Source organism: Siniperca chuatsi, linkage group LG23 (assembly GCF_020085105.1).
Source record: "Siniperca chuatsi isolate FFG_IHB_CAS linkage group LG23, ASM2008510v1, whole genome shotgun sequence".
Taxonomy (NCBI): domain Eukaryota; kingdom Metazoa; phylum Chordata; class Actinopteri; order Centrarchiformes; family Sinipercidae; genus Siniperca; species Siniperca chuatsi.
Genome location: NC_058064.1, coordinates 519,948 through 542,500, shown reverse-complemented (window position 1 = coordinate 542,500; position 22,553 = coordinate 519,948). Strand labels below are relative to the sequence as shown.

Genomic DNA, 22,553 nt, shown 5'->3' with positions numbered 1-22,553 from the left:
CGGGAGAACCAGGAGCGGATCCAGGACGACGAGGAGATGAACCAGACCAACGACCTGGTCTCTGTGGAGCTGAGCTTCCGGGAGACCATGTGGCGCGCCTTTGAGAACCCGCACACCTCCACCATGGCGCTGGTCTTCTACTATGTCACCGGCTTCTTCATCGCGGTGTCGGTGCTCGCCAACGTGGTGGAGACGGTCCCGTGCGGCCTCGCGCCGAACCGCGCCAAGGAGGTGTCGTGCGGTGAGCGGTACGCGCTGGCCTTCTTCTGCCTGGACACCGCGTGCGTCATGATCTTCACGGTGGAGTACCTGCTGCGCCTGCTCGTGGCGCCGAGCCGCTACAAGTTCGTGAAGAGCGTCATGAGCGTCATCGACGTGGTGGCCATCATGCCGTACTACATCGGCCTCGTCATGACGGACAACGAGGACGTGAGCGGCGCCTTCGTTACTCTGCGCGTCTTCAGGGTGTTTCGGATTTTCAAATTCTCGCGGCACTCTGCGGGACTTCGCATCCTGGGCTACACTCTGAAGAGCTGCGCGTCGGAGCTGGGCTTCCTGCTCTTCTCCCTCACCATGGCCATCATCATCTTCGCCACCGTCATGTTCTACGCGGAGAAGGGATCCACCGCCAGCAAGTTCACCAGCATCCCGGCCGCCTTCTGGTACACCATCGTCACCATGACAACGCTGGGGTAGGTGATGCTGGCTGAGTGTGTGTGTGTGTGTGTGTGTGGGGGGGGGGAGCTTCTTTCAGCTCCGCCTCCTAGCGAAGGTTACACCCTCCTCCAGCCGCTGTGACCCGGAGGAAGCTCTCCAGGCTTCGTTAGTTCCCGCACAGACTCCTGAAATGCGCGAGCACATCACACCTGTCCCGTACTCGCTGCACTGGCTCCCTGTCCAGTCCCTGACATTTGTTTTTAATGCGGTCAGCGGCCTCGCACCTTCCTCTCTGTAGAGATCCTGAGCCCTCAGCGACCCGGCAGAGCTCTGCGATCTGCTGGAGGTCCCCCGGTCCCCCGGTCCCCCGGTCCCGCTGGAGGTCCCCCGGTCCCCCGGTCCCCCGGTCCCCCGGTCCCCTGGTCCCGGGGCAAACAGTGGGGCGACCGTTCTTTTGCAGTGGCCGGTCCGAAACTCTGGACTCTCTGCCCGCTGACGTACGGTCTTCACTGAGCTGCCTTTGTTTAGAATAGCTTAGCGGCCCCGCGACACTTGTCTTTATCTTCACGTTGTAACGTGCTCTGCTGAGCTGTTTGTTCTGTTGTTAATATCTTTGATCTTGTTTGTGATGTCGTGCAGCACTTTGGTTCAGTCTCGGGTGTTGGACGGTGCTGTAGAATTAAAGTTTGATTGATTGATGGAAGAAAACCTGATGTTTCATTCTCACACAAAACTCCCATTGGACTTTCTTTAATTGAAGCCGTAGCGGCTGCAGAGGAAAGGTCGTCTCAGTGAAACGAGAGAAACGCTTCAGGAGTGGAAAACCGGATTCTGCCTCAGATGTTTCTGCAGGTGTGAACAGCTGTTTGTGCTTTTGGACAAACTGCACTCACGCTTCCGAACGTCCGAACGTCCGAACGTCCGTGTTTGTGTTGGACCCGTGGTCCGGCGTGCTGCTGCGCGTCGTCACTGTGGAACTGTGACTGTGAGGAAGCAGAGGAAACATGGCTGCTGAGTCTGCTGATGTCATGTGTGATGTCATGGTTAATGAGTGATGTCACCTGGGAATGCAGCCCTTTGATTATTATAAACCATGAAATAAAAGTAAATGCAGCCGTTCTGTGACGCTGTTTGTGTCGTGCAGCAACAGTTCAGCTGAAGTCGACCTCAGCGTCCTCAGGAAGAGGAAGAGGGAGAGGAAGAGGAGGTGTGAAGGTCGAGTCCTCAGACACTTCATCACACTTTGAAGAGTTTTATAGGTTTGGAAATCTCCAACTTCCTGTCAGTCTTTTCATTCGATTGGAGAAAATCAAATTTAGTTTTGAAGGTTTACCCCCTGAGTGTGACTCTCTGACTCTGATGATCTTTGGTTTGGTGTGTTTTCCTGTTTCCTGTTTGACTTCAGTCTGTGTGTGTGTGTGTGTGTGTGTGTGTGTGTGTGTGTTAACCTCTCTGTAACCTCCGTCTGCACTGAGCGCGCTCAGTAGAGTAAATCTCTTCAGTTGTAGTTTGATTCAGTTTGAGGATCAAACCTGCGTCTATCAGAGGAAAATAAAACCACAGCATCTCCTCTTCCTCCTCCTCCTCCTCCTCTCTTCTTCTTCTTCTCCTCTCTGCCTTCAACAACACTTCCTGTCAGCTCGTTACAGCTCCGATATCGACTGTTTTCTCTTTTCTTTCGTCGCGTCGCGTCTCTGTCCGCGGTGCTGAAACACAAACTGAGTTGGTTTATTTAATGTTGTTTATCAAACCAAAATCTGAAAATTCGATGAATTTTGTTGGGCTGCAAGTAACGATTCGTTTCATTCTCCACAAACAGAGAGATTAAAACACAGAGAACCCGAGCCATCAGAGAATCGAGTTGTTTCTTAATCAGTGATTTACTGGTTTCAGATCTGATCTGTCTGTGGTGCTGAACCGCAGCTGGACTCCAAAAGGTCTTTTCTGGAAGATGAACAGACTTTTTATTGCTTTTAAACTTTGCATGTCTTTAGTTTATGAAACGGCGAAGAAGAAGTTTCAGAAGTCTGGTAGAAAGGTGTCAGTTTAAAGAGGCAGCGGGAGAGTTCCTGATACTGGGGGGTCTGTTAACACGAGTTCAGTGGAGATGTTGCCGTGGTTAGTATGACGATGATCAGATTCGCCTCAGTAATGATAAAATCTCCAGAGGAGAGAAGGTCGGAGGCTCGTTCAGCCGGAGTAACGAGCTTAACGGGCAGCAGAGAGAGCTTTACAAAGGTTCGTTCACCCCGGGTTTGGCCTCTCAGGCTACATACAGTTGGTGGAGGTTGTTGGGGCCGATGGAGCCTGAAGGGAAAACCTGCAGACACGACCCAGGGCAGAAAAGTACCTTCTCTGCATGTTTTTCAGATAAAAAAAAGACGATTGAATCAGTGTTTTTAGTCCCAATCAAACGTCAGTCAGTGCCGCTCAGAGCTCCTTAATGAACACATTCTGATTTGTTGTTCAGCTGCAGTGATTATTATAAAGAGCACGATAACAAATTGATCATCGTTTCTGATGTTTCCTCATTAACAAAAGAAAGCGTTTAGTTCCTGCCGACTCGTCAGTTTGAGACTCCGACGACACAAACGCGAAACGTTTCGGATCTTTAAAGAGTTGTGGATTCAAACGACGAAGCGGACCGGTGTTCTGCTTGCTGATTGGCTGGCCTGCAGGCTGTGGTGGTCTGTCTTCTCGTTTGGACAGAAAGAAACGAGCTGACGTTCTCTTGTGTTCCTGCAGGTCCGACGTGTGTTCAGTGACAGTAAATAAGCCTTTGTTACACAGTGTAAACACACACACACACACACACACACACACACACACACACACACACACCTGCTGCCTGGCTTTAATCAAACAGCCTGTCAGGTTATATAACCACACGAGGAGATAACGTCACGTCAGAGAGACGGGACTAAAGATCACTCTGATGTTGTGACTCCGTCTCACTTCATGGAGACAAAACTCATCAATATTTTATTATCTGACCCATTTCACTTCAAACATGATGGAAAATGTTCTTTAGAGACTGAAGTGCAATTAAACCCCAAACAAACTCCGTTCACACAAGCGGAACAACAACACGCTGGACTCGTCTGTCCAAACCAAACACCGCGCTGCAGCTGTGTGAACGGCTGGTTATCAGCTTAAGTACACAAACACCCTGAAAGATCCACCGGCGATATGTCACGGCAACAAAGCCTCCTCCAGCCAATCATACGGCAGCCCTTTAGCAGCAGACAGCCCACTTCCCAAGCAGGCTCCGCCGGTTGGTGGAGTTAAACACACTGTAACCTATTAAAGCCTCGTTTGGCTCACCTGGAACAGTCGCAAACACCAGCAATTAGACAGGTCCCATAAAACAAGCAGCGAATTGGCTCATTAGTTGGTTTATTCGGAGCGAGCGGCGGAGATTAAACTCTCTGCTCCTGTAATTGGTCTGTTGACGGTCACCCAGCTGCAGCAGCCGTCACGTCCAGACACACTGAGGATCATTTACATGCTGATCTGAGCTCTGCTGCTTTTACCATCAAATCAGTCAGAACTGTGAGATCTGGCAGTTACACTAACATGCTAAAAGCTAACATGCTAAAAGCTAACATGCTAAAAGGCGGTGTAGTCCCTCATTCGTCTAGGAGTGTTCTATCGTAGAAAAGGTTTCAGTCGCAGTCGTCTGGACGCTGTTTTCAGAATCAAGACGTTTCGGCTCCCATCCGGAAGTCGTTCTCAGTGTGAAAAAATCCTTCAGTCCTTGAGTTGGTTTGAACGGGGCGTCAAAGAAGCCATTTTTGTGAAAAAAGAAAACCCCTCTTTAAACAGAAATGGTGGTCTGAGATTCAATCTGCCCAAAGTTTACCACAGTGTATTAACACCTTGGTCAAGCCAATCACATGCTAATCAGGTACTTAACAGTGATGAGGGAGGTGCAGCCAGAAAACAATAGGCCTGATTACTGATTACTGGGCCATCATGGAAACTATTAGGTCAGTTTCAGGTGAAACTAGCTAATTAACAGACACTCAGGTAGACTCCTCCCTGAGGGCGGGGCTTAAGCAACACAGAGTAGCTTAAATTTCTGAGTTCTCAGACCATTTTCACAATTGAGAATGACTTCCGGATGGGAGCCGAAACGTCTTGATTCTGAAAACAGCGTCCAGACGACTACGACTGAAACCTTTTCTACGATAGAACATGCTAAAAGCTAACATGCTAAAAGTTTAGAGTCAGTTCTGTGCCGTCTGGACGCCATGCCTACATCTGCAGCTGAAACGATGAAATGAATCTGCAGCTATTTTGATAATTGATTAATAGTTTGAGTGTTTATCACGTCCGCTGGTTCCATGCAGCGTGCTGAATGTGAATATCTGCTGCTTTTCTTTGACTGACAGTAAACTGAACGTCTTTGGGTTTTGGACTGTTGGACGTGACGTTTGGCATCTGATGAATCCATAATGAAAATAATCATTGGTTGCAGCTCTCTTTAGATCTCTGAAACACTGAGAATCATGTTTCTTTCATATCTCTTTACACATTTTCAGTTATTAGTTTCACTGCAAACGTCAGTGTGGGTCTGAATGAGGTTTTCTTACTGCAGGTTTGTTCATGAGTTATTAATTTTCACGTTAATAACTCATGAACAAACCTGCAGTAAGAAAACCTCATTCAGACCCACACTGACGTTTGCAGTTGTTGCGTTTGTTGCTGTTCAGTGACCCGCACAAACACACACATGTATTATTTAGTCACATGACCTCCTGCCACGCGGGGGTCGAGTCACCGAGATTATAGATCTGTTTGTCGTCTCGACATCATGAAGATAAACTCACAGTGTTGACCTCAGCTGTTCACAGGAAAAGTGACAGAAGAATAAAAAAACGAGCTGAGAGAGAAGTTTCAGGAATATGTTGAGATATTTCAGTTTGATCAGTGTTGGAGTGTACAACGTGTTGACAGACCTGAAAACATAATCAGCAGTATGTAACAATAAATGTTTCCGTCGCTTTATTATCTGCAGACCTTTTAATATCCGTGAGGAGGTGGTAAATTAATAAAGAGATCAGATGACATGAACGGGAAGTTTAACCTCAGCAGCTTTCTCTTGAATGCTTGTACAGATATTAGTTATACAAGACCTGCAGAGACTCTTCTATTATCAGATTATACTTTTCTGAAGTGTAATTCCAACTCAGCAAGAGAATGTTTGTATCGAACGTATCTGCAAACTGTTTACTGTCGACATATTTCTTTTGTTTTCTCACAAACAATGTTTTCTGCTCTTACAAACTAGAGCATGATGGACGGCCCGAAGCTTTTGGTTTCGGCTCAGGAAAGACAGTGGTGTTTTACTGTGAAGAACTGCTGCTGCCTGCTGGTTCGGTTGTGTGTGAACACTGACCTGCTGACTTTTTTAATATTTAACCAAACCCAACATCTTTCCAGAATCCTAACCAAAGTGTTTCAGTATCTAAAACCTGCGGTCTGGTGGTGTCTTGGCTGGTGGATATACTGTGGCTCTTCCGTTCTGCCCCCAACCCAACCGCATCCTTAGCTATGTAACAGTTAGCGTTTTCACACAGAAGTTTGAATGGCACTGATCAACACTTGTAAGCCTCCGCAGGACCCACAACTAACGTTACATTTGTTCGTTGTCTTCTTCTGGGGATGCTTCTCCCACTAACACTGATCGTCATTGATTGGGAGTGCTTTGGTGTGTTTGCTTCATATTAGCAGTTGTGTGTGCATGATTAGCCACTAGTGTTTTAACTATAGTCATCCATTTTATAGGAGCTCCCAGGTTATGAATTAACAGCAAGGGAAGGTACTTTTGTTCCCAGAGTTCATCCTTCAGACAGCTCTTCTCTCCAGGTTGGGTGTAGTTTTCGGGCGACACTAGCGTTGCCTTGGCGGACGTGCTGCCCTCAAGACTAAAGACAGGGAACTAAAGTCTCGTTTGTACATTAAACACCACAGATTACACAAAAGGTTGTAACCTGATTGGCTGCAGTCTTGCTCCTCAACATAGACACCGATACGTATCACTGGATATTTTTGTTTGGTGTCACTTTACTTTAATGAGCACATAATCAGAGTTGGTGGATTTTGTTCTCAGTGCAGCGTAGTAACAAGGCTCAGGTCACAGTCAGCAGCACTGTATATGCTAAATCCACCTGGTCAGAGGAGGATATGCACTACTTTACCTCAACTTAAGAACACATGAGAAGCAGGACATGTTCTGAGTTGTAAAATGTTCCCAGTGAACGTAAACCAGGCAGCAATTACATTTCTAAAATGCAAAGCAAATTAGTAGAATACAAACATATTTAGTAGGAGAGATACACTAAAATCACTGGGTCAAAGTCAAAAAGCTCCCAATTTAAACATCATGTTAGACAAAACATGTCAGACAAATTATAGCCATCTTTTAGCTGCGTAATTGTACAAAAAATGACGTAGCATAACCGCACAACAGGCGGTTATCCTACGTTAATAAAAAATATAAAATAAAATAAAACGATTAAAAATACTTGTAGATAAGAAAAATATAGGAACTACAAGCACATGACAAATTAAAATACAGAAGTCGAGTGGAACAATCGACCACCACCACCTCCTGCAAAGTCGAATATTCGGCCTGAACTAAACATTTCCGACACTGATCTGCAGAGAATACATCGAGACAACTGACAAAAGTTCAATTTTAGCTTTTACAGAATTGACGTTAATTAGCTACAGCTGACCTGATCTGCCACCGGAGAGGTTTGTCATTTCAACCGGTAAAAGTGACGTTCAACGGCGGCTAAAAATGAGAAGCTGTTACCTGAATGTTTTGTATAATGCTCTTTGCTAATAAGAAAGAGAGAGGAGGTTATTAATAAGAGATTCATTAGCCTCGGAGCTTAGCGAATCCAGGAATTTTATCAAGCGGGAACCAGATCTGAAATGGAAGCCAAGCTTATTGTTTTTTTTAGTATTTAACCAAAAAACATCACTTTCAACGAACCTTAACCAAGTATTTTAGTAGCCCATATCTAACAGTGCATGTCAGCAGCTCCAGCAGGCAGCAGGAAGTCAGGGTTAGTTCAGAACGGACCAGCAGGCAGCAGCACATCTTCAGGGTAAATCACCTCGAGGGGCTTTTATTTTGCTTCCCACTTCAAGTCAACAGGAAGTGATAAATAAACGTGATTTTCTCTGTGACTTTCAGGCTGTTATTATTCAGAGCTGCAGTTCACCGAGGTGATTTCAAAGCCTCGCAGGGCAGTAAATCGATCACAGATAACCTGATGCAGATTTGAACCTGAGATCTGGTGCTGCTGGTATTGACTTTGCATTGAAACATTTCATACTCTTCATGGCTGTTTCTAGTGTTACAGTTTCCTCTCCTGCTCTCCAGTTTCCTTCCTGACTGTCTTTTCTTCTTCTCTCTCTGTGGGATGATACGCTGTTAATGCTGCTAATTAAATTAATGCATTAGCTGCTCAGAACACACATGCAGACTTTCTCTGCGCGTCTAAGTGATTATTTTTAATGGGCTCTGTAATGAAGCCACCTTGGAGGAGCAGCCGAGCAGAAAAGATGGTTAGTGTTGTCAGAAAAGAGTTCGACTCGTCCCAAAACGCTGCTCCTGTTTAATTTGGAAATGACCATTTTAATGACACTCGGAGCGACTCAGTGCCAGAGTCGGGGTGATATTTGGACGGCAGACAATTAGAGGAGAGAAGAAGAGGAGGCTGATAAAGAGTCTTATTAGGTGAAGTAGGAGTATTTACATATTTGCAAAGTGATGAGGCTTTTCCCAAAACTCTGAGACTGAGGAAGATGACTGAAGTTGAAACATATTTTATTGAGGTACTTCAGTGTTTCCAGAGACTCATATTAAGATATTAATAGTCACTGACAGAATATTTGGGGTGAATATTAAAAATTATCATTTTTTCTGTAGCAAAGAGTTTGTTTATGTTGTTTATATCCTCCAGTTCTGCCGAGCTTTAACACCTTCACGTCTTTTCACCTGAAAATCACCAGATCGGTCACCAATCCAAGCTGGTCAGCCCTGACACGAGGAGTGAAACCAGAGAAACGCTCTCCTCTGACTGTCCAATTTCCAAACTCTGAAAAAGCTCTGAGTTCATCAAAACGTTAAAATCATGTGGACTTTGCCTCTGAGGCAACATACCAGCTGCCCTACCTTCCTGGGGGGGGGGCTGTATGCAGCTTGTGAGGAAGCCTGCAGACATTACTCAGGGCTTAAAAAAGCCCAGCTTCTGCATTTTTGGGGTATTGCATTAAGAATCAGAGATAACAGACAGAACTCTGTGGTAAATAAGACTTTATTTGTCCAGTTTAAATGTCCGTTGTTGACATTGTAAGTAGCAGCTTGAATGTATTTTTATATAACATAAAAAGGTCTGTATCAAACGATGTATTGCATTATAATGCTAATTAGTAATGTGGCTTTTGTTTTCTTTACTAACATTATTATGGAAAGCAGAACCAATTTAATCCTAATTTATTGTTTGGTAGATGATATAAATGTAAATACATGAAGAAGTAACATTTATATTACGACCCAAACGTGCGCCCGGTGTGTGTCCTGCACTTTATCATTCAGGTTCGGGGCCTTCGGGTCTTTGTATGTGTGAATCAGTGCAAAACAGTGCTGTTGGGTATTTTTGGGTGTGCACTAATATTCACCAGAGTTGTGGCGTTAGCGTTTGGGATGGGACCACGTGAAGAGATGAGGAGCTTTCATAAACGGATCAATGAGTCGCTTTGTTTTCTAACTCCGCGTTTGGTCTTTTTTAAGTGTTTAGATTTATGATGTGAAGCATCGGGGGCTCTGTGGTCTCTCCTCTTCCTCCTCCATCTCTCAGCCTCTCTTAACCCCCCCCCTCCCCCCGTGACGAGTCAGCCGAAACCGACTGGAAAACAGTTGAGCCGAGTCGTGGCTTCGTCTCTACCAGAAATGAAATAATAGGCAGAGTGTCGGGGCTCATTGATCCGGAGCTGGCTGTGAATATCAATGACAGACATAAATACACTGCTGCACAGCTGCAGCTCACACACACACACTTACACACTAACACACTAACACACACACTCATTCAGCTGCAGGAAAAAGACCTCCTTTTATTTAAAGAAACACAGCAGGTTCACTGAGCCGCTGCTTCACTTCTCTCAGATCAGATCAGCTGGCGTCAGCAGAGCGACGCGTTTGATCACCTGTAAACAGCTGAGAGGTGAAGACGGAGACAAACGATTTCCTGATCATCAAAGTTGCTGCAGATTTTCTCTCGAACTTTCACCTTTTATATAAACGTCACTTTTCAGAGACGATTTCTGCATCAAACATCTTTGACTGATCGTCCAACATAGTGCAGATTCTGATTATTATTATTATTGCAGATGTATCAGACGTGTAAATATGGATTTGAGCTGTAGTCTCGCGCAGTGACAGGCTGTGACTCATCAGGACCATAAAACCAGTCAGACCAGTGTGAGCAGCAGCGTGTTCCCAGTCTCCATCAGCTGACTCATCAGTGTGTTTAACAGCCTCTGCAGGATGTTAAACTGATCCCAGATCAGTTCAGACTGAATATAAACAGAGGGAGGGAGAGTTTATTACAGCTCTTTAAACACATTCAGCTCCTCTCAGAACAAATCGTTCTTCTTCTGTGGTGGCTGACCGCGTGTCTCTCTGCGGCTGCCGGGTCGAAGAAGAGGAGACGAACTGAAGGTTTGTTTCTGTGAATTCAGAGTCAGATTTACGGATCGACACGTCTTCCTCAGCTCTGATCTGCTGACTCGGACTAAAGAGAGAAATTCTTCCAGTTGGTGTCGAGGGGAAAACCTACTTCTGTTTTCAATCAGCTGCAGATAAACAGACTGAAAGAGAAACTCTGCTGTTTGTTGTTTTGCAGCGTGGGAGCAGTGGGGGGTAACCGGGGGCCGAGCAGGTTCATCCGCTCACGATGAGAACCCTAAAATGAAGGATTCTTGATTTAAAAACATTTATTCCAGTTCAACAGCTTGTTGTCGTTTTGCAGTTAATTCCAGTAAAGCTGCAACAACTATTCAATTAATCAATTACAGTTTTGATAATTGAATAATCGCGTGATTAATCTTTAAGCTAAAATGACAAAACTTCCCTTTCACACAGAGAATATTCTCTGTTTGTCATCTACAATATGAAACTGTTGGTCAAACAAAACATTTGATGATCAACTTGGACTTTTGGACATTTTTCACCAGTTAATCAGTTAAAAATGATCATAGGAACTTTTAAAGCTGACTTCTCCCATGACGAATGATGTTAAATATGTTGGAAATCACAGTGTGCGAATGAAAACACAGGTGTGTTGACGTCTTCTGGATCTCAGTGATGACTTTTTCACAGAAATCTAAAATGTAAAACAGGGTTGATGAGAGCATGAAACCAAAATCACCGGCGTCACTCAAACCCAACTGTCAGACCTTTACAGTGGACTATCAGTCCATCACTGAGGACCTTTCAGCCGCTTCAGAGCACCTTTGGCCAAAAAGAGAACTTTCATTCCCGCTGCAATATCCATTCAAACAAGGTCACTACTTTTTAATGCAGCTTCGGACACCAGCTCTTATTTATTTACGAAATTATTTGTGTTTCAATTTAATTTTATGTGAGTTTTTCATGAGTGTGTGTTTTTATGTTGTAAGCTAAGACAATTTTATATGATTGAGTTATTTTTAAATCTTGAATCTGAATCAAACAGTTAACATAAACCAAAACGAGGAGCTAAAACAAGCCAAAAAGCAACCATTCAAATGTTTTTACTTTAAAAGTTGGTTCGCTAGTCGCGGGTGAACGGAACGAACCGGGAACCCGCTCTCTCAGTTCACGTTGGTTTCACTTAATTTAGTTTAACAAATAAACTAAAAGGGGGATGACAAACCAGTTTTAGTTAAAGTTTGGTCTGTTTTATCATGTGCGTTTGTGTTTTAGAGATAGTTTTAGTATCTGAGGCTTTTTTGTTTTCTGGAGGCCATTTTTGGGCTAGAAAACAGTAGCAGATATGACTTCATTTTTCAGCCTTCATACAAACTGTCACTCTTGTCACGTGTCGTTGCACCTTTCAAGGAACTGGGGCCCCTGGGGGCCTCACCTGCTGCTGTAAGCTGCTCTGTCTCTTATGATCTCTGTCTGCGTGTCAGACCAGGACCAGGATCAGGTTTCCTCCTCTCTACATGCTCACTGTGTGACTTGATCTCTGGTCAGTTGACAACGAGAGGATCCAGTGGCTCCACAGATCACCTGTCTGTACCTGCAGGACATGTGACCTGTGGCCACTCCCCCAAGTCACACCTGTATGTGTGGAGGAGCAACACGCTGCTGCTGCAACACGCTGCTGCTGCAACACACTGCTGCTGCAACACTCTGCTGCTGCTGCAACACACTGCTGCTGCAACACACTGCTGCTGCAACACTCTGCTGCTGCTGCAACACTCTGCTGCTGCTGCAACAGGCAGCTGCTGCAACACTCTGCTGCTGCTGCAACTCTTTGCTGCTGCAACACTCTGCTGCTGCAACACTCTGCTGCTGCTGCAACACTCTGCTGCTGCAACACTCTTTGCTGCTGCAACACTCTGCTGCTGCTGCAACTCTTTGCTGCTGCAACACTCTGCTGCTGCTGCAACACTCTTTGCTGCTGCAACACTCTGCTGCTGCTGCAACTCTTTGCTGCTGCAACTCTTTGCTGCTGCAACACTCTGCTGCAACTCTTTGCTGCTGCAACACTCTTTGCTGCTGCAACTCTCTGCTGCTGCTGCAACTCTGCTGCTGCAACACTCTGCTGCAACTCTTTGCTGCTGCAACACTCTGCTGCTGCTGCAACTCTGCTGCTGCAACACTCTGCTGCAACTCTTTGCTGCTGCAACACTCTGCTGCTGCTGCAACAGGCAGCTGCTGCAACACTCTGCTGCTGCTGCAACTCTTTGCTGCTGCAACAGGCAGCTGCTGCAACACTGCTGCTGCTGCAACAGGCAGCTGCTGCAACACTCTGCTGCTGCTGCAACTCTTTGCTGCTGCAACACTCTGCTGCTGCTGCAACACTCTGCTGCTGCTGCAACTCTTTGCTGCTGCAACACTCTGCTGCTGCTGCAACAGGCAGCTGCTGCAACACTCTTTGCTGCTGCAACACTCTGCTGCAACTCTTTGCTGCTGCAACACTCTGCTGCTGCTGCAACAGGCAGCTGCTGCAACACTCTTTGCTGCTGCAACACTCTGCTGCTGCTGCAACTCTTTGCTGCTGCAACACTCTGCTGCAACTCTGTGCTGCGTCATCATTCATCACCATTTCTCTAGTTTCAGGCTGTTTTTGATTCTTCTTCTTCTCGTACGGCTGCTTGTGTTTAGTTTGGATTCTTTTGGTATCAAAACTCTGGTATCGTATCGGCAGAAGAACTGGAACATTTCAACTGAAAAGAGAAAGATGTATTTCAAACATTCAAACTAAATGCAACTCTGAACCAAGACAGGGAGAGCTTTTAAAACTTAAAGTGATGGATCTCTGTGATCTGCTACCTGTCTTTAGGAAGTTTCAGTCTAAACACTGATAGAGATTTTAATTGACAGAAGGACAGTAATGCTCCCTTCATGTCCTCCCTGGTAAAGTCTCTCTGATGTCCAGAGAGGGACTAAATAACTTGCTCACTATGTGAGAACCACAAACTCCTGTCAGATATAAACTCTGACTGATGGCCTTGAAAAAGTTCCAGCAGGAGAATAAAAAGCTGAGAGGACAGTTTGAGAGTCTGGAGACAGACGAGCGTTGACACCAAGCAGACGAGAGGAGGAAGAAAAAGCTTTCAGAGGACAAGGAGGGACAAATGTGACACGAGAGGAGAAAGTTGGCAAAAAAGAGGACAAACAGATGCTGTGATGGACAGAAACACGCCGTCCTCCTGCAGCTGCATGCAGTCTGTTCCTCCTCCTCCTCCTCCTCCTCCTCAGCCCACTGAGGGGCTAAATAACCTTTAACCCAAAGAACTTATGGTACCGAACACATACTGCAGACAAGCTACAAAATCTGACAAAATGATCTTAACTGAACTTTTTCTAGCTTTTTCTGGACCTAGACAATTAAGTGTGTGTGTGTCTGTCTATCTATCTATCTATCTATACACACAACAACAGATAGTAAATAACTAATTATGATAAAATTGGTTGTAAAACTAGATACTTTCACACTTTGTTTTACTGTCTTATCTTTGTTCAATTCTAGCGTCTTTTTAGCCTGAGAGGAGAAACTCAGGGCTCTGTGCTGCTCGTTGAGCTCTTTGCTTTGAGCTCGTGTTAATAACTGAAGCAGTAAATCAACATTTCTGTCAGCTCAGATCTTCTCTCATCTGCACTGAGGTGTTTGAACAGTCAGAGGACGACTAGTAAAAAATCAAACCACAAAAGTGAAGAAGAATTAACTGTAACTGAGTTACAATGTGCTTAAAAAAGATAAATAAATACAATTATACACAATTTAACAAATTCAATTTAAGATACAAACACATTCAAAACAAAGAGACAGGATGAAGTTTAAAATCGTGTGTTTTTAGGAGAGATTTGCCTCCTCTGACAAGACAATGTCCATAAATATGATATACAGTACAAATACTGCAGTAACATTGATGGAAATGATGCTTTTATTTCCAAAGGACTGGGTCTGATTTTAGAGTTTGATCAAAATCACAAAGACTTCTGTTTCAAAAATTATGTATATTTTATTAAAGATTCCCTCCAGATATATTTCACAAAAAAGTTCAATTCGCTCATTGAAAATACTGATGTCACAAAGTCCTGCAGGTACGTCCAGGTGTTGAACTGAGACGTCAGGTGAGCACGCACACATTAAGACCTCTGATGGTCTGCTGCAGTAGAGCTCAGGTGTTGATGCTCCACAGGTAAACCTCACCTGTTGCTCAGACATTTGATCTGTTGGTTTTTGTTGACAAAGTTTCTCACGTGTAGAAACAGAATCATGTTCACACTCACATCACATCATCTCACCTGCAGATACCTGCAGTAAACTGTGTACGCTGGTCTGAGGTCAGTGGGACACATTCTTCCTTTATCAATACCAGTTTAATGGTGGACGCAGGTTCTTGTGCGTACACAAAGACTCTTTGACTCAAACCTGAGTTCATGTCCACACATTGCTGCCGTTATCGCGTGAGTCTGAGTTTCAGCAGCTGAAGCTGCAGCAGCGACTGTTTGTTTCACAGAGATCAAAAACAGCCTCTGCGTCTCCCAGAGGGCCGAGAAACACGAGGAAACACAATAACAGTCGTTTTAAGAGAAATTCCAGCTTTGATTGATGTTCTCGGAGAACACAATCAGCATGTTTTCACTTCTTTATGAGGCTTTTCTCATTAGAACAGAAACTCCCCCGACACACAAACACAGAAGTGTAAATCCATTAACATCGTCACTGCAGCTCAGAGATACAGGAAGCACATTAACTGCTAATATGCTAACGCTGCTATAAATCTAAAACACAATAATAACCCTAAACAGGAAACTAATGACGCACAGTAACAACTCCAGCCGGCTGTGTTCTTCTGTTAGTAGGTTTCTCCTCTTCTGTCTGAGCTGCTGCTGCTCATTTTAAATTGGACAGTTTTACATCTTCATCTCTTTATTTGCCTTTGTTGCAAAATGAGTTAATTGTGAATTTCTTCAAGAGAAATCTAGCGCTCACATCTGTGCAGGAAGTAAAACTACCTCTGAATCTGAAGCCAGTTCTACATGTTGGTCTCATGTCTGAACAAAAGCCTGTAACACTTCAACACAGTCAAGTCTGAACTGAATGTTGTCGGCTTAACGCTGCCTATAATGTCAAAACGACTATTTGCTATGTAAAGATACGGTGGAGTAATGGCGTCCTGAGCAGAGGATGACGGCTGTTTCTTTTCTCATCCAACTCGGTGAATTAAGGATTTATTTCGCCCAAACCAGAGTTGGTGCCTGTTGGAACAGTGGAAAGACTAACAAAGAGTTTGTTTCTGTCCAGTTTCAATGAAGTGTGTTTTAAGATAATCTGCGAGGTAAAATTACTGTTTTTCTCAATGGAGTCTGGTGGGCCATAGCGCCCATTTGTTTTGGTCTGAGATGCTGCTGCTCTAGTGGGACTTTTAGTGGCAGTAAGTATTGCCCTAAGTTCTGGCCCTACACTTCCCATAGTGCTTTGGAGGATGTAAACAGGAAGTGTAATGTTGCCATGGCGTCAGTGAGTCAGCTGTGAGCTACAGCTTGCTGTTTCAGCCTGTATGTGTTCACATGCAGTCAGACTGTCCCATCAGAGCAGCCGAACCAGCAGTCAGCAGCTCCTGTCTGCAGTGGACCCGTGGACGGACAGACAGCTGTCTCTGGATCACTGTGAGACTGAAGGAGACTTAGAAACAGCAGGATTCTCAGGCAGGTTCTGCAGGTTTCTTCTCTGGCGTCTCAGCGGGTTTATGAGGTTTATTCTGGACGGACGTCAGAGACGATGACGTCCTCTGGAAGTGTGAGTCACTGAACGACTCAATGAGAGTTTAGGTCTGACGGAGTGACAACTCTGAAGAGGAGGAGGTTTCTGACTCAGATCCACCTCCAGCAGTATTGTTGCCCCCCCTTCGGCTCTCCGGTGCCCCCCCTACTTAATCCTTCAATTCATTCAAAATGGAGATACATGGTTTTGACTGGACAGGAAGGGGATGAAAAACTGTAATCTGCAAAGATCCTAAAGCTGCAGTAAGAAGTCCAACATTTCCCTCTGAGATGTGGAAGCAGAAAGTGGCAAGAAATGGAAATACTCGAATACTAAAGTACAAGTACCTCGTAAACGTACTGAAGTGCAGTGCACCACTGATAAAAGTACAACGAACAGCGATGCCCACAAATGATTAATAATCTGTTAGAATCTGATCACACGGCACTTTTATTATTATTATTGTTATTCTCTTGAATCAGCTGTGAGCAGCTGACACACGATGTCACATCTGAAGTGTAAACCAGAGACTGTGTGTGTGTGTGTGTGTGTGTGTGTTTGTGAACATCAGCAGCAGGTGAACCAGCCGCAGAGACGCAGACGCATTCAGGCCAAAGGTAAATTGGTTGCCATGGTGACGGCAGGGATCTGGCCGGCCGATTGGCCCTAAGCTTGTTAAGTCTGATAAAAGATGAAATTAAACGTCTCTACAACAGTGTGTGTGTGTGTGCGTGTGTGTGTGTGTGTGTGTGTGTGCTGCTTCTTCGGTTTCTCTTTCATCCTTACATCCTTTCCTTTCCTTCTCCGTCCCTTTGGCTCCTTCACACAGACGAAGACATGACAGGAGCAGGAGTCGTGGTCTCTGGTTGTTCGTCTGTTAACTGTAATCCACAGTTAAGGTTTGGCTTCCTGGTCTGTAACGTTGGTGAAGGAAGTCTTGACTCATCCACTCAATGATGTGTTCAATGCAGCGACTCAGCGATGGTTTGGGATCATCGTTTCTTTCTTTAAATCCCCGTTAGCTTGTTAGCGGGGCTCTGGCCCGGCATGCAGACCGGTATCAGTCCGGCACGCAGACCGGAAGGGGGGCGCTAGAGGAAAAGGTAGACGGGTTACCAGCACAATGAGGATTCATCCTGTGGAGAGCAGAAATATTCAGACTGCACACAGAGCACTTCTGTTGTTTTAATGTTTTCATTTGAACACGTTTCATTTTATAAAATGTAGAAATCACTTTCAACACATAAAGCAACGGGCACCTTTAAGACAGAAGACTGAAGCTGACTTTGGTATCTTGTGATAACGAGATCCACATGAAATTAAGACAGCGACTTACGAGATACAGAATCTGAATTCGACGCACTTCAGTAGGAATCAGTTTTGTTTGCTGCAGCTGCCAAGAAAAGAAAATAGCAACAAATACAGAAACTGCAGGTTTCTACTCGAACATAATAAATATGTAAAACCTCAAACTAGTCGCTTTGAAAGGATCCTCGAAGTGAAGATGAACCGATGATGTGATGCAGGAGGAAACCTCGGGGTCCTTGAAGGACTTCCAGGAGTCGATGATGAGGTCCTTGAGGTCCTTGAGTCCTCATGTGCATGTTTGGTTTCTGGTCATGTTTCAAGTGTTTGCAGGAGTGCGAGCAGATGTTTTACTGACACATTCAGTGAAGACGGAAAAAAGGCCGACTTTAAAGTCTTAATTTACTGAGAACAAGTCAATAAATCTGCCAGAGACGTGACTTCAGTCACAAACATTTGATGTGAAATTGGAAACGGGTTGAAGTGATCCTCCTGCAAGTCATTCAGTGCAGTGTAATGTGTGAAACTCGGGAGTCACTCGGGCGTCACTCGGGTGTCACTCGGGCGTCACTCGGGAGCCACTCGGGAGTCACTCGGGCGTCACTCGGGTGTCACTCGGGCGTCACTCGGGAGCCACTCGGGCGTCACTCGGGCGTCACTCGGGCGTCACTCGGGAGCCACTCGGGAGCCACTCGGGCGTCACTCGGGCGTCACTCGGGAGCCACTCGGGCGTCACTCGGGCGTCACTCGGGCGTCACTCGGGAGCCACTCGGGAGCCACTCGGGAGCCACTCGGGCGTCACTCGGGAGTCACTCGGGCGTCACTCGGGAGTCACTCGGGCGTCACTCAGGAGTCACGCTGCCGCTGGAAACACGCCGCTCTGCTGCTATCACGTTTGACTCGTTCCTGAAGAAGGAAGAGAGAAACTACCAAACTTCAGATCACATTCACATGTTTTCTCTCCTGTCAGCAGGTGATCGTTGTCTGTTTCCACGGTTACATCCCCCAAGGCATGATGGGAACTGCAGTTCCAAATCCCAAATAGAAATTAGAAAAAGACAAACAGGGTTTCTTATTTTACACCATCAATATATTTGCTCAGAATGTGTCCTAACCCAACTCTCCTCTGTGCATCCACACACACACACACACACACGTTTACTGTGCGACGGAAACCTGCCGGCGTTCAGGCGCACACACACGTTCAAACACATTTTACTGCTGTTAATATTTCATGAAAATAGTTCTCCTCTATTACTATTACTGTTTACAGTATTTTATATGCAGATTGAAACACACACACACACACACTGACGTGTTTCCATCACTTCAGAGGACACTCCGCTGACTTACAGTCCTTTCCTGCAGCCTGACGCTGAGCACAGTAACTGCTTATTTTGATACCTGCTTTAACAATTTCATTTTACGTTACTCCTGTAGACCGCATTCTTTTAAACCTGAACCTAACCTTAAACCAAGTCTTCACCCTAAAATGTTATTACAGTGTGACTGTGTGAACAGATTTATGTCCCCACAACATGAGTAATTCATGTCCACACACACACGAGTCAGGCTGGACACACAGGTACGGACCGCAGGCGGAGGAGGATGTAGTTTGTGCTGCTGTTGAACTGTGTTCCTAATAAACTGAGTGTAAACACATGACACGCTTCACTGCACGTGATTGGCTGAGTCAGAGAGAGTTTTCTTATGAAGTTCCAGACTCCGAGTCTGAAGAGCTACGGGTTCCGGTCCGGTTGCTGAACTCTAACAATAAAATACTGAACGTGTGTTAAATTAGCCAGTTTTTCTATTGAACACTGGCTCGTGCTGGAAAACAGTGAGAACAGATTTCAGCTTTGATGAGGATTGTTGTGTTTGAACGATCACAATCAGGAAATCAGAGAGAAACTGTCAGAAAAATTCAAGCTTGAATTAGTTTCATTGTTAAACTTGTGCAGAGAATCCGTTCTCTTCGTCTTTTCATCGCCTTTATTTCTTCTCTCCTTCATCCCTTTTACCATCTTTCTGTATTCTTTTCTTCTGTGACTGTCTGAAGTAGTGAGGCGGTCAGAGGTCAAAGGTCAGAGGGCGGACAGGAAGTTCAGTCGTTAAAGACTCAGTTTGATGAGACTCTTCTGTAGTTTCATCTCAGACTGAAGTTTTACTGATGACGTGAATCTGATGGAGACAGTCGGACATGAAAGGAGAAACACATCAAAACGGTCTCCCAGAAAAATTACGTTCATAATTTACTCAAAACATTTTTTTTTTTTTTAGAAAAACCAGTTGTTCTGTTGCCCGAGTGAAACAGAAACTTCTCTGTTCACACGCTTAACTTTTATTCACAAACGGATTCACGTTCACAGTTCAGTTTTTATTAAGAGAGGAAAACAGCTCCGTCAGGAATTACAGTACAAACGTATAATTTAGTTTCAGGTTGGTGGCTTATTAATGCTCAGCTGTTCCACGCGAGCTGCTGATGACAGAATTACAAACACGTGATACTGACGGACCCCATAAATAATGATTTCAGAAATAAGAGTTTAAAACCTCTTTTCATATCAAAGAGGAGCCAAACTGACAAACTGTACCCGCAGCTGGAAGTGCAAATAATAATAATAATAATAATAATAATAATAATAAAGGAGGACCTGACAGCAGCTCTGTGGCTGCATGACAATAGATCCTGAAGTAGAAGTGGCTGTTTGAACTGTCCACAGACATGAAACCAGATAAAAGATAAAAAATCCACTTTCTTGTTTGTGGTGAAAGATTGTTGACATTCTGACAGTTTTCCCCGTTAAAGGTTGTTTTGGGGAGTTTTTCTGTATTCGGGTCGAGGGTCGGGCCGTCTGCTGCACAGATTGTAAAGTCCTCTGAGACAGATTTGTGATTTGTGATATTGGGCTATACTAATAAAGTTGACTCGACTGACACACATTCACAAAAAGGCTGCAAAGATTAAAGTTGGAATGTGAAATATTGAGCAGCCATTTTCATCAGAAAGTTCATTATATAAGTTCAGGTATATTTTGTAAACTTTAAGGTTGTGACTTCTGTTGAAGTAAATAGATTTTATTTTTTTATCAGAAACAAGTTATATAATCTGATTTTATTGATTATTTTCAGTTTAAAATAGAGAGATTTTGTACTGCAGTATGTCCTGCATACTTCTCTCCCAATGCAGTTTCACTTCAATTTAATTTATATAATTCATAATTCATTCATAACAGAAGTTATCTCATCGCACTTTTCCCATAGAGCAGGTCTAGACCGAACAGTATATTACAGTATTACAGTATTACAGTATATTACAGTATATTACAGTATTACAGTATATTACAGTATATTACAGTATTACAGTATATTACAGTATATTACAGTATATTACAGTATTACAGTATATTACAGTATATTACAGTATTACAGTATATTACAGTATATTACAGTATATTACAGTATTACAGTATTACAGTATATTACAGTATATTACAGTATATTACAGTATTACAGTATATTACAGTATTACAGTATTACAGTATATTACAGTATATTACAGTATTACAGTATATTACAGTATATTACAGTATATTACAGTATTACAGTATATTACAGTATATTACAGTATTACAGTATTACAGTATATTACAGTATATTACAGTATAATACAGTATATTACAGTATTACAGTATATTACAGTGTATTACAGTATTACAGTATTACAGTATATTACAGTGTATTACAGTATTACAGTATTACAGTATATTACAGTATAATACAGTATATTACAGTATTACAGTGTATTACAGTATTACAGTATTACAGTATATTACAGTATATTACAGTATTACAGTATATTACAGTGTATTACAGTATTACAGTATATTACAGTATATTACAGTATTACAGTATTACAGTATATTACAGTATAATACAGTATATTACAGTATTACAGTATATTACAGTGTATTACAGTATTACAGTATATTACAGTATATTACAGTATATTACAGTATATTACAGTGTATTACAGTATTACAGTATTACAGTATATTACAGTATATTACAGTATTACAGTATATTACAGTGTATATATACAGTATATTACAGTATTACAGTATATTATATTACAGTATTACAGTATATTACAGTATATTACAGTATTACAGTATATTACAGTATATTACAGTATTACAGTATATTACAGTATATTACAGTATAATACAGTATATTACAGTATTACAGTATATTACAGTATATTACAGTATTACAGTATTACAGTATTACAGTATATACAGTATATTACAGTGTATTACAGTATATTACAGTATTACAGTATATTACAGTATATTACAGTATATACAGTATATTACAGTATTACAGTGTATTACAGTATTACAGTATATTACAGTATATTACAGTATTACAGTATATTACAGTATTACAGTATATTACAGTATATTACAGTATTACAGTATATTACAGTATATTACAGTATTACAGTATTACAGTATATTACAGTATAATACAGTATATTACAGTATTACAGTATATTACAGTGTATTACAGTATTACAGTATTACAGTATATTACAGTGTATTACAGTATTACAGTATTACAGTATATTACAGTATAATACAGTATATTACAGTATTACAGTATATTACAGTGTATTACAGTATTACAGTATTACAGTATATTACAGTATATTACAGTATTACAGTATATTACAGTGTATTACAGTATTACAGTATTACAGTATATTACAGTGTATTACAGTATTACAGTATTACAGTATATTACAGTATATTACAGTATATTACAGTATTACAGTATATTACAGTATATTACAGTATTACAGTATACAGTATATTACAGTATATTACAGTATTATTACAGTATATTACAGTGTATTACAGTATTACAGTATTACAGTATACAGTATACAGTATATTACAGTATATTACAGTATTACAGTATTACAGTATATTACAGTATATTACAGTATATTACAGTATATTACAGTATTACAGTATTACAGTATATTACAGTATATTACAGTATTACAGTATTACAGTATAT

The 22,553-nt window shown here is 42.9% G+C and overlaps 1 protein-coding gene across 2 annotated transcripts in view; it reads left to right on the top strand.

The window, feature by feature from the left end:
* The window catches only part of LOC122871429 (potassium voltage-gated channel subfamily D member 2-like), a 91,991-nt gene that overhangs the window by 1,203 nt on the left and 68,235 nt on the right, over positions 1 to 22,553 (top strand). For both annotated transcript variants that reach the window (XM_044186542.1, XM_044186543.1), the window contains exon 1: positions 1 to 692. This exon is cut by the window's left edge. In XM_044186542.1, the coding sequence (XP_044042477.1) occupies positions 1 to 692 (692 nt within the window). The remainder of the gene's footprint in view (positions 693 to 22,553) is intronic.